Source organism: Sorghum bicolor, chromosome 9 (assembly GCF_000003195.3).
Source record: "Sorghum bicolor cultivar BTx623 chromosome 9, Sorghum_bicolor_NCBIv3, whole genome shotgun sequence".
In the NCBI taxonomy this organism is placed as follows: domain Eukaryota; kingdom Viridiplantae; phylum Streptophyta; class Magnoliopsida; order Poales; family Poaceae; genus Sorghum; species Sorghum bicolor.
The window spans coordinates 3,100,989-3,116,156 of record NC_012878.2 but is presented as its reverse complement, the minus strand read 5'-3'; the positions used below and the strand labels follow the sequence as shown (position 1 = coordinate 3,116,156).

General features: G+C 44.4%; 1 protein-coding gene across 1 annotated transcript; it reads right to left on the bottom strand.

Annotated features, from left to right (window-relative positions):
- On the bottom strand, positions 438 to 878 carry LOC110430245 (translation initiation factor IF-2-like). Its single transcript, XM_021447561.1, has 2 exons — positions 812 to 878; positions 438 to 715 (listed from the first exon to the last, which is right to left on the bottom strand). Exons 1-2 carry the CDS (start codon positions 876 to 878, stop codon positions 438 to 440), a joined length of 345 nt encoding a protein of 114 aa, XP_021303236.1.

Below are 15,168 nucleotides of genomic sequence, written 5' to 3'. Positions count from 1 at the left end.
TCTGACGGGTCATCCAGGACAAATCTGGCTCCCCCCTCGGCATCGCCGAGGTTGGGCCAGATTACGGGGCTCTTGCCCCATCCAGCTTCCTCCTCCCTTCCCGCCGCGGGGGCCTCGGGCGCCACGCTGGACACCACGATGGCTCGGCTTGCCTCAGCGCACGCAGGCCGGGCCGCACCCCCGAGGTCAGCGTCCTCCGATCCTTGGGGCTTTGGCGCCCCCATGTCTCGCCCCTGGTGGCGCCCTGCCTCCTCGTAGCCTGGAGGCGGCGGCGACGTAGGCCTAGCCGACCCGGGAGTCGACTGAGCCCCCCTCTTCACGGCCTTCAGAGGGGCCAGCGCCACCGAAGGCGCTTTTTGCTTACGGCTGGGGGAACAACGTCAAGTCAGAAGAAAGCGAAAAACAAAAAATCAGCAGAAGGATCAGGAATGCTATCTTTACCTCGCCCGGGGAGCAGATTTCTTATAGGAGCCCGGGGCTCCTTGGGGGTCCCCCGCGGCGCCTGGGGCCGACGGCCGGACCCCGGCCTCGCCCGCCGACTGCGCAGGGGGCGCCATGATGGCCTCGGCCTGCGACACCTCCACGGGGGCACCAGCTCCCGTCCCGGACGTTGGGGTGGGCTCGGCCGGACCCTCCGGCGCTACCGACTGAGGGGCCTCCTTGGGCTCGGCCTCCGACGCCTTCTCCCCCTCTTGGAGGCCCACGGGGGCCGAATCTTCACGAGGGGCGCTGTCCTCGTCGTCCACAACAATGTGGGGGACGGGCTGCCCGCCCCCCGGTGCCTAGGTCCCCTCGGGGGTCTCCGACCCACCTTGGGCCTTTAACCCCTCCGGGGCCTCGATCCCCCCGGCAGGAGGGACTGCGTCATCCTCCTCCATCAGCTCGTCGAGCCAGTCGAGATCGCCGCCCCCGCCCTCTATCTCCGAGACTGGAGTCTCAGGAGACGGAGGCGGGGCGACCCCTGCCTTCTCGGCTTCACGGCGGTTCTTGGAGGCGACCTCCCGTCTCTCCGCCCTTCACGCCGCCTTAGCTTTCTTCCCTTCCTTGACCTTCTTTTGCTCCTCGTTCCGGGCCCGATTCTTGGCCCGGATCTCTTTGTCCTCCGGGACAGGGGGCAGGGAGTCCTTGACGGCCCCGATCCCCTGTGGAGCAAGCAGATCAACAGGGAAATCAGGCGAAAGAAAAAACGAGAGCAAGAGATCGAAATAAAAGGACACCTTCTTACCAAGGAAATGTAGCCCTTTTCAGGGCGCATCGGGACCACCCGGGAATTCTTCATCTCCGGGTGCGTCTTCTCGACCCGGGCGGTGATGTCCGAGGCCGATATCGGCTCGGCTAACATCCTCGTCCCTGCCCAAGGGACGTCCCGGGTCATCTCGAACATAGGCACCCGGCGCTGCGCCAGCGGAAGCAGGCTCCTCTTATGGAACGCTATTGCCACCGTGGCCGCAGTGACTCGGGCCTCTCGTAGCTTCTGAAGCCCCGCAAGAAGCGGGGCAAGCCTCTTCTGATCTTCGGACGGAGCACCCCACACCCACTTCTGGGGGGCCTCTGTCACCATCTTTCCGGTGTACTTCGGCAGAAGACCACCGTCATTCTAGAGGTAGAACCACGCGCTCTGCCACCCCCGGTTTGACGATGGCATCGTGCTCCAGATGTACAGTCCGGACCGTTGCTGGCGAAGCTGCAGCGTGCAGCCGCCGGCCCGCAGGGGGATCTTCTCCTTCCCCACATAGCGGGCCGACATGTCCGCCTTGAAGAGGTGAAGCCAGAGGTTCCAATTGACAGGAACCCCCAGGAACCCCTCGCAAATCGTGGTGAAGACGGCGGCTTGCATCACCGAGTTTGGGTTCAGGTTGTGTAACTCCACCTCGTAGTAGTGGAGGATGGCCCTGATCAGGCGGCCGGCCGGAACCCCGAACCCCCGGTCTAGGAACGACAGGAAGCACACCACATAGCCCGGCGGCGGGTTTGGCTCCCTGTCGTTCGCCGAGGGAACGATCCATTCCGGGAACCCGACGTCCTTGAGAGGACGAAGAATCCCGGCCTTCACGCGCGCCTCCAGCTCGGACTTGGTCACATTGCTAGGCGGCCACGCCTCGACGCCGGCCATGGCTCTGGGAGGAAGAGGAAAGTCTGCGCGATGGAGGTGGAAGAGACGGCGGCAGAAGAAGGGGCAGGAGGCAAAGGTTTTGTGGCGCAGGAGCGAGAGGAAAGAAACCAAAACCCCAGCGGCCGCTTTTATAGAAGGGGGCGAGCCACGACCACGCCCCTACAAGGAAGGCTAAGCGGGAGAGGGAGTAACCGTCTCCCACTCAGGTGGAAAACTCGAAGCGCCAACTTCCTCCGATTCCCGCGCCCACCGCACGCGCGCATTAAATTCGCAGGCGAAACGTCCCGTCCAAACCGGGGCGAGACGGCACAGCCGTTTCGAGTCCCCACGCGCCGCGCCTCAAAAGGAGCGCCCTGAAAAGTTATGTCAGGGCGGTTCCTTCCAAGGGACGCGGCGCCCGACCCCCCGCTGACCAAGCGTCGCATGGAGGACTCAGTCGGGCGTCAGATTCCGTCTCGCCCGACCCCGACGCGAAAGAACGAGTCTGAAGAAAGCCTTTCAAGGCCCAAAATCCCCAGGCCATGGCCACCTACGTTCCAGAGGTTGCGAGACTGACCTGCGACACAGGTTCGAACAGTCGCCTCAGGATAACTGAGTGAGGGATGACTGGAGATGAGCACAATAGAGGCCAAGATCCGAACCCTACAGGGAGTCGGCGCATCTTTGCAAGTCATATCCGAGACCCATGCGGGTGTCACGAGAGTGGGATCCCATCGAGGGAGGCATCGAGCCCTCGGGACCTAACGAACGGTTCCGACATCCACCGTGACTGCCCTCGGGTACTTTTTGAGATGTGCCCATAAGGCCACTAGCCGACCCCTATCGAACGGGACTCGGACATCCACTCGGATCTACCCGCCTGCAGCTCCAGGGAAGTGTCGTCACTCGCCCACCGAGGGTAGTACGGCACGACCCACCCCTCCTCCGAGCGAAAGGAAGAATGAGGGACGAAATTACAAGACGAGAAAGAACCTGATCGACCCTTGCGGGGAAAGGGCTCGGGGGCTTCCTCGCAACATGGGAACAGGCACTACGTGTAAAGAACACGCAACCTATCCCTGAAAAACACTCCAGACTATAGCTGTCAAAGGGTGAAAGCCTTTGAAGGAATAACACCATTCCTCCAAAAGGCTCGGGGGCTACACCCGGCGGGTGCGCTCGCGCGCACCCCCCGAGAAAAGTAAAAGGCTCCGAGTCAACCACAGTCCGTGAGGAAAGAACCTCTAAAGAGGTGACCTCACCTCTTCAGAGGCTCGGGGGCTACTGTTGGGTACCATAATAAGGGATACCCAAATCAGAGCAATAAAAAACGCAAAGAAACATACTAACCGCAATCATCAGGGCCTCGGACGCAGGTTCCGACTCGCCCGACCCCTCAGGGCCTCGGACGCAGGTTCCGACTCGCCCGACCCCTCAGGGCCTCGGACGCAGGTTCCGACTCGCCCGACCCCTCAGGGCCTCGGACGCACGTTCCGACTCGCCCGACCCGTCCAGGCTCGGGCGCCGGACCCCACTCTGCCTGAGCAGAAAGACTTCCACCGCACGGCGCCCGTACCCACGACATGACAGACGCGACGGCTTCCATGCCGCAGCAGGGCAAGGCGATAACTATTCCAACCACCCTGGTCACTGTGCCCTTACCTCTTTCACTGTGACGTACTGCCTCACAGTAGGAAGGGAGTGGGGGAGGTTAATCGGCACCACTATTTGAGGTCACTTCCCACTATTGACAGCCTACGCAGCAGTGCTGGCGACCCGACCCCCGCGACTCCTACAGGGCTCGGTAAACACTCTACAGGAACAGCCATGCTGCCGACCATCCCCCAAGGACGAGATGGACCAGCTTCAACAGGGTCGGGACTGAGGTTTCACCATTCAACAGAAGAAATCTACTCTTGTAAAAACCTGTCTTCCCCTTGAGACTATAAAAGGGGAGCCAGGGTTCACAACTGGGGGATACGCACAGGTCCAGAGCACACACACACACTCACACGCACAACACTCTTTCATAGAGCGGCAATCCACACTCTGTCCATCACCAAGCCGAGACCTGGGGCTCACCCCTCTCTCGCAATCTGCTTGTACCCCCTACTACAAGCACCCTTGGGTGCAAGGTTATACAGGACCCTCGATCGCACTGGACGTAGGGCATTCTTGGCCCGAACCAGTATAAACCCCCTGTGTCTCACTTGCATCACCATCCAAGCTCGGTCGGTCACGCAGACTTATACTTGTTAGTGCCTAGACCACGAATCTAGACGCCGACAAGAAGTTTGCTGAATATTTCTATAAATGAACTAACCGCCTCTGAAAATCACTATGCATTTTTGGAGGCAAGAACTCTTTATGAATGTCTTAGTAAATTAAAGAAGTTATCTTCTAAAATCATTTTTGTTGTAATATGAAATGATGCTTTTAGAACCATGGTGTAAGAAGCGACCTTTTGAAATTGCATTGACAATAAGCCCCCAACAAGGTTGACACAGATGCAATGCCCAATTAAGTACTCCCGAGAGAGTTGTAATATGAAATTATCGATGCTTTTGGAACCATGATCTAAGAAGCGACCTTTTGAAATTACATTGACAATAAGCCCCCAACAAGGTTGACACAGACGCAATGCCCATTAAGTACTCCAGAGAGAGAGAGAGAGAGTTGCTTTGTAGTTGATGGAGGCAAAGTACTATCTGGTGCATGATTTGTGACTTTGCAATTTCATTGTGACCCCACCATAGGTAGGTAGATATATATGGTGCATACTTGCATGCACAGGTAATATGTCAAAATATGAATATAACAAGTCATCAGTCAGTCAATAGTCACTCAAAAAGCTAAAATGACCACCACAACCACTGAAAACCCACTTCCTGCTAGTGCACTACTATCTATAGCCCATAGATGAAAAATCCCACGGTATTATTGGTAGAAATGCTTGCACACAAGTGTTCAACCAAGGGAGGAAGAAAATCGAGCACATTGGATTGCTGGATGTGGACGGGCGAGATGGACCATATATCTCCCTAGATAGCTAGCTAGCTTTCGAGTCTGTTAGCACTTCGTTTGCACTTGGATAACAGCGGTATTGTGCATGATGGAGAGCTGCAGCGTACCATTCCAGAAAGCTGCTGGGCTAAAAGGCTTAAAGCGCTACCAGCAGCACCCACAGCAGACCAGTGACCTACTACGTTAGTACGTAGGTACATATCGATCGGTAATCCATCAGAAACAAAAGCACAAGGGGTAGGTAGTGTGAGTGCCTCAAAAGACATGGACACGACGCCTAGCTGCAGGCGCTGTGCATGTGCACTTCGGTGACGCGCTAGATATATACTTCCTCCAGTACCTATAAAAAAATTGTTTTGTTTAAGATTTAATTTGGACTAAACATTAAAAATATAAATCATGAATCAATTTTAAGTTGTTGAGTTTGAAAATGTAAAAACCATATGAATAAATTTGTCTTAAAAAATACTTTCATAAAAATATATATATACCACTTTTTGATAAATATTTTTATAAAAATAAGGAGCCAAAGCTAGACCTTAAAGATCTTGTCGCTGTCGTAATCGACTTTCTTTATAGGTTTGGAGGAAGTATCTGCTTCTTTTATAGGGAGATAGCAAGCCACAAACACACTCTGGACACGCACCTATGCAAGACAAAGCATGTTACCAAATTCGCACTCGACAGAGAGCACGTGTGTGCTTTCTCAGGCATACTGAGAATTTTTATATGTATATGTTGAACCAGTAGGGGCTTTTTGGCCCTCCAGATTCTTTAAAAAAAATAACTGTATATACAAGGCAGTGTACTTAGGCCTCGAGGAGTGCTAGGCATTAACCTAAACCCTAATGACCTGGGAGGAGATCTTTTTTTAAAAAAACGACGTCTAGGCACATTTCTCATTAAGCAGAAAAGAGTTCGAAACCAATAGGACATGGTAACACGAGGTTACTGGAAATCCATACCAACCCTAACCACTGGATGCCACACAGCAATTACATTGTTAAAAGACCACTAAGGTAAGGGAGGTGATCAGGAAACAAGGTCGAGCAGTAGGCGCAACTTGGAGAAACCCGCAGCACACCAGCTTCTCCCCTCGGTCCAGATCAGCTGAACCAACTCCGGCGGCATTGAGACGTTTGCGTTGAACATCCGATTGTTCCGCTCCTTCCACAGGGACCAGCCAACCAAGAAGAACAAGCTATCAAAGGCCGGTCTTAGCGCCTTAGGCAGCTGCTTGCGCGACGCCAGCCACCAATCCAAGCACCTTCACCATCGATGGTGACGAAAGCTTGCAACTATGCTGCAGAGAGGCATTTGTGCCAAACTTCTCTAGCATAGCAGCAGGATAGTAGAATATGATCGATCGTCTCCGCAGCTTGGTCACACGTGATGCAGTCGTTAGAGACCTGAAGGCCGTGCCTCCAACGCCTGTCCGCCGTCCAACACCTCTGGTGTAGGGTCAGCCAAAAGAAGAAGCGCACCTTAGGGGGGCGGACGTCTTCTAGATGTTCTTCGCAGCCGGCGGATGGGAGCACCCAGAGAACATTGCCCCATATGCAGATGCGGCGGAGTAAACACCATCCGCCGTGATGTTCCATTTGAATGTGTTCGGTTCATCATTGAGCACCACCTCGTCGAGCAAGTCACAGAGATCTGACTGATGATGTTTTTAATTTATCATCACCAGTTTTGAACCGGCGGTGATAGCCTTGGTAGAGACTTATTAGGCCATGCCAAACCCCTCTAATGACTTGAGAGTAGAGGCAGGACTTAAGGCCTATGTCCTACAAATATGATGCAATTCTCTCGTGCTTCAGGCCATGACTCCCAGTAGGTATGACACCACAAGCTTTTTTCTTGGCACAAGCATGGCCCATATAGCCTGATGTCTTTGCTATAATGCACTGCCAACCTGAGCATGGCCCTCGTTGATATTATATCAATCTCATCAATACGTTGTTTTTGTTGCATCGAGATCTGATCATGTGCTACTATTCTAAATAATTAATGTAGTGTACGAGAATGTCTAGTTTACTAGCATTTGTCTCACCCAAACTAACAAATGGCTAAACATTCCACGAGCACAAAAGATATATTCTGTGTTTCCCAGAATTATTGTTGTTATTTTAGTCCATATACATGTAAAAGACGAGCACTAAAAGATAGAACGTTGTTGCGCCATGATAGCCCAAGTACAGCCCAAGGCGAGGGTTGCGTCATATAGCTAGCCCAACATGCCAAGATCTTAGTCACAGCATGACCCTCCTATTCATGCCGTTTCACCATAGCCTAAAATATATATCATATCGTGTCATACTTTGAGCTATTTGAAAAGGTCATACCACAGGTAACCCTAAATGAGACGCCTCAAGTCTCAAATGTACATTGGGTTATTTTCTTAATCTTTTGTAGCAACATTTCACTACACAAAGTTTAATCAACACCGCTATTTTCACTGTCGGTTTGCTCCAAACCAGGTGAAATGATTTTCATCGCCGGTTCGTGTTACGAACCGTTAGTGAAAATATAGGCGATTATCACCGCTGGTTAGTAACACGAACTAGCGATGATAACCTATCATACCGCTAGTTTATGTTACCAATCGGTGGTTATGGTTGACCCATTTTCATCGTCGGTTTGTGTTACGAACCGGCAAGGATAACCTATCATTATCATCAATTTGTGTTACCAACAAGTGGTGGTGGCGGTTGACCCATTTTTATCGCCGGTTTGTGTTACGAACCAGCAGTGAAAGTGGTTGTCTGGTGGGACCATCTCGAGATTAAATAATTTATTTAGTTTTTTAACCAAATTTAAAATTTCTTGAAATCCTAATCACCGCCGGCCGGTAACACGAACCTGGGATGATAACCTATCATCACCGCTCGTCAGGAGCGAAGCTAGCTTGTAGCTAGTGGGTGTAAATGCACCACCCAACTTTTTGAGAAAATAATGTTCTTTTTTTAAAATTTCACCGTATATGCATCACGTATAGCATAAGTCTCTGTATATATCTCTAATTTGCTTTAGCTTCGCCATTGCCCCTAGTTCCCAACGGTGATGACCATTCTTATCAGCAACTACTTTCACAACCGAGGGACCAAGACCGGCGGTGGTGAGGGGTTTCAAACCAGCAGTGGTGAAGATTTTGTAGCAGTGTTTGCAATCTCATCGAGGTGAGACGACGTGCTCTCCGAACCCAAAAACAAATATCCCAGCGCCGATCCGTGCACACGTCATGCGTGCGTGCATGATGTGAACTTTGCACCCTACCTACGTACTTCATATTCTAATAAAGTTGTAAAGTCATTGACCGTTGTCATCCAATGGCTACTGTCACGCACTGTGACACCAAGATAAGACGACGATTCTTTCTTGCTTCTAAAAAAAAATTCAGGGCCTTATATATGCACATGCATGATCGAACCATCATAAGCTATATATAGCTAGCGTCCATCTTGTAGCGCACCGTATTAGAAATTCAATCGTGTTGCTTCACGAAGCTGCAAAAAGTAGCTAGCTAGGGTTTGGGTCGGTCGTATGGTCGTCGACGCAATTTGAGAGGTTGCAAGTATGGACGGTCTTCGTCAACCTTGATAGAAGCTTGAAGATATGAGGGGGACGTGTAGTTGGTATGGGATGGAATCCCCTCGCCAACTACTAGCTAGAGAGCAGTTAGCTAGCTAGAGTTGTCATCAATATATATCTATTTGGACATGCAAACAAACAATTAGGACTTCATGAGTGAGACATTTCATTGTCTGATTTTGTGTGATCTTGTTAGTAGCATACTCACCTATATATGACGAGTAAGGTACTGTGCTTGGTTATTAACTTTAGATGCTAGGTTTTGACAGCATTTGAGAGGTCCATGTGTCAATAATTTTATGATGCATTTTTTTAGGGAAAAAATGAAATCATGTCGATGATGTTGCATATGCATGCGTGGCTTCACACAATCAGCTTCTGAAATTAAGAGGCAAGGAAGTGGATGAAGCTAAGATTAACTAATCAGCTAATAAAAGATGTCATCGTTGTACGTAATTTGTTATATGATATGCTAATTAGTTGGAACTCATGAGTCATGACTGACGCAAAGTTGATTTTATCTTGCAAATACAGTAAGTGTCAAACGGTACGCACTCGTATAAAAAAGATTTTTAGAGGCACTTTGAAAACCACAACAGTGCCATCGATTGTAAAAATAAGTGATTTTCAAAAATCGATTTTCAGATATGGTTCTCTTAAGATAACCACAAATACAAATCGATTTTCAGATGAGTGTTGACTTAAATCAACTATTTCTAAAAATAATTTTCAGATATTTTTAAAAACATCATTTAGAAGCCATTACAATAAGGAAAAAAATTGTGTAGCTAGAAGGCTTAGAGGACCAACCAGCCACTTGTAGAATTAATTTTCCCCATATTCTTTTGATATAGTGGAGCTATTAGGATTTGAACTCGCAACCTCTCAATCTGCACAATCCACCCACCCTACAAATACACCGCACAGTCACTTGTGACTACTTATACGATGTTTTCTATTTAGGCCTTGTTTAAAATTTCAAAAAAAATGCAAAATAGTTATTATAGCACTTTCGTTTGTATTTAACAAATTTTGTCCAATTATGGACTAACTAAGCTTAAAAGATTCGTCTCGCAAATTACAGATAAAGTGTTTAATTAGTTATTATTTTTATCTATATTTAATACTCCATGCGTGTATCGCAAGATTCGATGTGACGGAAAATCTAAAGAATTTTGCAAGATTTTTTGGAAACTAAACAAGGCCTTATACTAATATATACAAATCTGATAGTCAATATTTTAACTCATAAACAATCATAAATGAGAAAACTTTCAACTACAAAGTTTTATATAGGACAATTCTTCATACAAGGTCATTTGAAAATTTAAAAAATTTGAAATTCAAAATCTGAGTTATATATTTGGAACCCTAAATGATCTAAAAAAAAATTATCAACTACAAAATTTTAGATCTCACCGAGCTCTACAATTTTGATATAAATTTTGTCTTCATCCGACTTTATTTAAAAATAATATGAATTTATTTGTGCTGCAACTATTCTTAATGATGGTTGACTTAGTCTACTACCCTTGAAAATCAATTTTCAGAGATGGTTAACTTAATACAATCGCCTCTAAGAATCACTTATTTTCAAAGACGGTTTATATATGTAATCGTCCTTAGGAGATGGTTTTCTTAATAGAACCACCTCTAAAATTAGATATATTTTTTTGGACGGATTTTTTAATAGAACTGTTCCTTAAAAAGGCAGAGCTAAAGTGCTCTCCTGCGCGATTATTAGAGCCGGCGTGCTAGTTGCACCCACTCTGCTGTTGCTAAAAGTCATTTCTGTACCAGTACCGTTTTAGCCAATACATGTTAGAACGAAGCTGCCTCTCAAAATTAGAGACACAACTACTTTCTTTAACACGCTAGGAATGAGGAATCCCACTAGGAATCCCTCGCTTCTCAGGTTACTATTCAGATACTGTTTGGCACTGTTTGTCTTCTTTTTAATTTTTTGACTTTTGTTGCTCATCCTCCTCTATATACGTCTTTTCTCACCCTCCCCTACGCGCGCGCAGCGGAGTACGCACCATCCGCCTAGTATAGTGAACACTCATGAGAAGACGATGGAAGCACAACAACAACAACAACAACAACAACAACAACAACAACATACACGGTAAGGCATGCTATTTAAACTTCTTTGGGCCTAGTAGTTAATAATTCCCTTATGACGAGCAAGGTTTAATTTGTGTACTACTTGGTTGTTAACTTTAGATGCTGGATTTTGGCGGCACTTGAGATGTGCATGTCCATACATTTTATGATACAATTTTGTTTAGAAAATAAGATGATTGATATGATGTTGCATGCTGCATCTATCCGTGGCTTCACACAATCATCGGCTTCTGAAAGAGGCACGTAGCGGATGAAGCTAAGATCAACTACTCAGTTATTAATAAATAACACCATCAGTCCATCACTGTACTATATTATGATATGTTAATTGGTAATTGGTAGGAACTCATGAGTCATGACGCGAAGTAGTTGATTTTATCTTGCAAGTACAGTAAAGTGTACTTCAACCGGTTTCAGCTGATGGTGAGCACCTTTAGTTTCTGTGGTGTCATTAGAAGTTGTCTCTCCAAATTATTAGTAATGAACAACGTACGTATATATACTGAACACTCACAAGAAGACGATGGAAGCAGAACAATACTATACAGTACGGCTGGTGCATGCTTTAGTACAAGTTGGAGCTGTTAATTAGGATGGATCACGGATATGATGATGCTCAGCGTTAACGGCATGCTCTTAATATAAAAGTCGCCCAGTCGTTTAGCTAGTTGGGCTTGTTAGGACACTCACAATGCAAGACTCTATCACAGAGTCCAAGACAATTAATTATATATTATTTATTGTATTTTGCTGATGTGGCAGCATATTTATTGAAGAAAGATGTTGAAAAAATAAGACTTGGAGTCTTATTTTTTCTACCTCTTTCTTCAATAAATATGCTGTCATATCAGCAAAATACTATAAATAATATGTAATTAATTGTCTTGGACTCTGTGATAAAGTCTTGCATTGGGAGTGCCCTTATCATTTTATCATTTTGTTAGAGAGCATCCCGATCGTTTTAGCCCATTTATTTGTGTCCTAGAGCGCGCACTAGTAGTGGAACCAGGGACCCTCCTGTACCTCTCCTATACATATTGCAATTAATAGTAGCCATTGTTGTTGTCGACGTTTTATATACATTAAAAAGACACTAGTCGAAAAATGCATATTCTCTCCATCCATAAAAAAAATCAATTCCTACAATCCGTGTTAGTTAAATTTTTTTAAGTTTGACTAACTTTATAGAAAAGAGTAACAATATCTATGACATAAAATGCACATCATATGAAAATATATTCTATGATAAATCTAATGATACTAATTTGATACCATAAATCTTAGCATTTTTTCTATAAATTTGTCAAATTTTAAAAAGTTTGACTTAGAACAACTTTAGAAATTGATTTTTTTATGGATGGAGGGAGTATCACTGTTGGTATCAACGGCCATTAAAAATACAAGCGATTTTTTGTAATTTGTCCATTTCCCACAAAATATGTGCAAGTGTGATTTCCGAACTTAGAACCTCAGTCCCCCTATGCCTTACCCTGGCCCCTTACCACTGCACCATAAAGTCACTTTTGACTTGTTCAAAAAAAAAAAAGTCACATTTGACTTAATGGCAGAAACATTCTCCACGTATTACTAGATTTTGAAATTAAGACTTAAGACTTCAAATGATTTCAAATAGAAAAAGTTACAACTAAATATTTTTTTTAGATCTCGTCAAGATCTGCAACTTAGCTTTTGGTCATTTTCCATTTAAGGTCATTTGAGAAATTAAAAAAATGAATTTCAAAACCATCAATTTTACAATATAATTTCTAGGGCCTAGATGGTTTTAATATGAAAAAGTAGTTGACTACAAAGTTGCAGTCTTTCAATCGTTCACATCATTTCTCTACTCGAGATCATTTGAAAAAATAAAATAATAATAATTTTAGATTATTTGTAATGGCACTAGATTAAAAGAAAACACTAGTGTAAATGCATCTATATTGGTAGTTTTATTAGGTCTACAGCCAGTGTAAATGCATCTTTACTAACAATTTTAACGTGAATATAAAGGGACGTCTGGTACTTTGTCATAATTGACTCTAAGGTGCAGTGGTAAGGGATGTAATGTGCGAGGCCGAGGTTATGGGTTTGATCTCCAGCAACCGCACGCACTGATTATTTTGTGCCAAAATACTTGCAACATGCAATCATGTGGGGCTTACTGGTGAGTCCTATTTTTTTCTATTTTGATTTATAAATTCTAGAAATAGTTTTTAGAGACGCGTCTAGGATTCAATGGCCTCTAGAAGTCGGTTCCTAGAGATGATCCACCTCTGTAGATTGATTTCTAGAGATGGGTAGGTAGAAGTGGCTAAAATATCTGTATTTTAGCGTGTACTATCTCCTTTTTTAAGTAGTGAGTACCCTCTTATCGATTTCAGGGTACTATCTCTTTTTTTATCTCCAACCTAGACATTCTATAGCACACGTGGCAATGGGGAGCGCCTCCCTACCAACACAAGTAGTGCTAAACACCGCGCCGACCAGGCGACCACTCCCCCACCCATGTCAGGCCCACTTCTGCACGCGCCTGCTCTCACAGTTGCAGCCTCGCTTCTCGACCCACCGAGTTTATGGCCACAACTACGCTCTGGTTTGTCCATAAAAAGGGAAATACGAGAACATAAGACCCTTTAGTCTCATAGTGTCATTCAGCTACCACTACACCACTTAGTTGGTATGTGTTATACATGAAATATTTTTATGATTATATAATCACTAAGCAATTTTAGTCTAAGGAAATATTTTTGCCACAAAATAATAATGTTTTAATTAAAAATTATTAACATAAGAAATCTTGAAAAAATACATAACAAGAAAACAAACAAGGAAAAAACGCATGTAGCTGTGGAAATAAAATAAAAATATGAACTAAAATAAAATAATAATCAAATATAAGGGGAAAAAATAAATATAATATTGTACAAAAGCATAAAAACACATAAAACATCACATGGGTACTACTAGAAAAACCTAAAATATACATAGAACATGTCACAAAGTATACATGAATACTCAAAGATAATCATGGAACATCTCATTTATATTAAGTCAACATCACAAAATACATCATAGAACATCACATGTATACTACATGAATATCACAAAAAATATACCAAAAATAAAAAAATAAAAATAAAAACATATAATAAATGAAAATAAAAAGAGAACATCACATGAATACTACTTAAACAACATAAAATTATATCACAGAACATCTCAGAAATACTATGTAAATACTCAAATATAATCATGGAGCATCTCTCTTATACTATGAGAACATGCAAAAACATACTGTAGAATATTACATGTATACAATACGAATATTATATATTCCTCATGAAAATATATGAATTAAAAAGGGTAAAAATCGCAAGATAGGAAAAACAAACAAGTAAAAAGGAAAAACGAAGAAAAAACCATGGATAATGGAAATAAAATGAATAAAATAAAATAAATATCACATGATTTATATATATATATATATACTGAGAAATAAGGAAAAAAAAGAATACAAAGAAGAAGAAAAACAAGAACAAAGTGAAAGGAAGAAAAATTAAAATAAAAGATATGAAAATCCATTATTTAAATAAAATATAAAAAGAGAGGGGGAAACGAAATAAAGAAGAAGAAAAACAAAAAATGAAAATAAAAATACAATAAAAATGTCAGTAAAGAAAAAATAGAAGAAAGAAAAAGAAAAAGGAAAGAAAAGGGCCATACGTACCTGGTTGATGTTCTAATTGAAATACGAACATGCTAGGGTCTGTGGTGTGAGTCACGCATTACTGGGCCGCCGCAGTTGCAGGTCACCTGGGCCAAAAGCAAGGCAAACACAGACATCGGCGCGCTGCTATGGATTTGGCCCGTTAATATGTCTTAGAGCCGGGCCATTAATATGTCCGCGATGCTTATGGGCCACGGCCTTCTCGCCGTGATTCTGTTATGGATTTGGCCCATTCATCTGCGCTCGAGAAGGAATGTGTGACGGGCCGCAATCTGAAGCTAGTAGCACTTACATACCGGCCCACGTTTCCAACTCAAACTACCAAGCATGTAGATGGGCTGTGGATCATAAAATAATTCCTCAATCAAAAATAAAAAAACAAAGTGGGCTTTGGATAAATTGTAATTGATGAAGCCCAATACTTAAACAAACAAATTAAGAACAAGGATTGAGGTCCTTGTAAAAAATAAACTTTGCATGAATAGCATAAATATGGAGGGGAAAAAATCATGCTCCAAACAGAGCCATGAATCTCTCTAATCAAAATCCCTATATATATATACCTACTACAAGGCATGGGCTTACAAAGTCTCTAGCGATCGAGATT

What these genes read in the sequence shown, in the direction of transcription:
- LOC110430245 (XM_021447561.1), bottom strand. Translation starts at nt 878, where the DNA reads ATGGAGGAGGATGACGCAGTCCCTCCTGCCGGGGGGATCGAGGCCCCG. An exon ending in GGAGGGGTTAAAGGCCCAAG is followed by an intron (nt 716 to 811) that starts GTGGGTCGGAGA and finishes CCCCTCGTGAAG; the next exon opens with ATTCGGCCCCCGTGGGCCTC.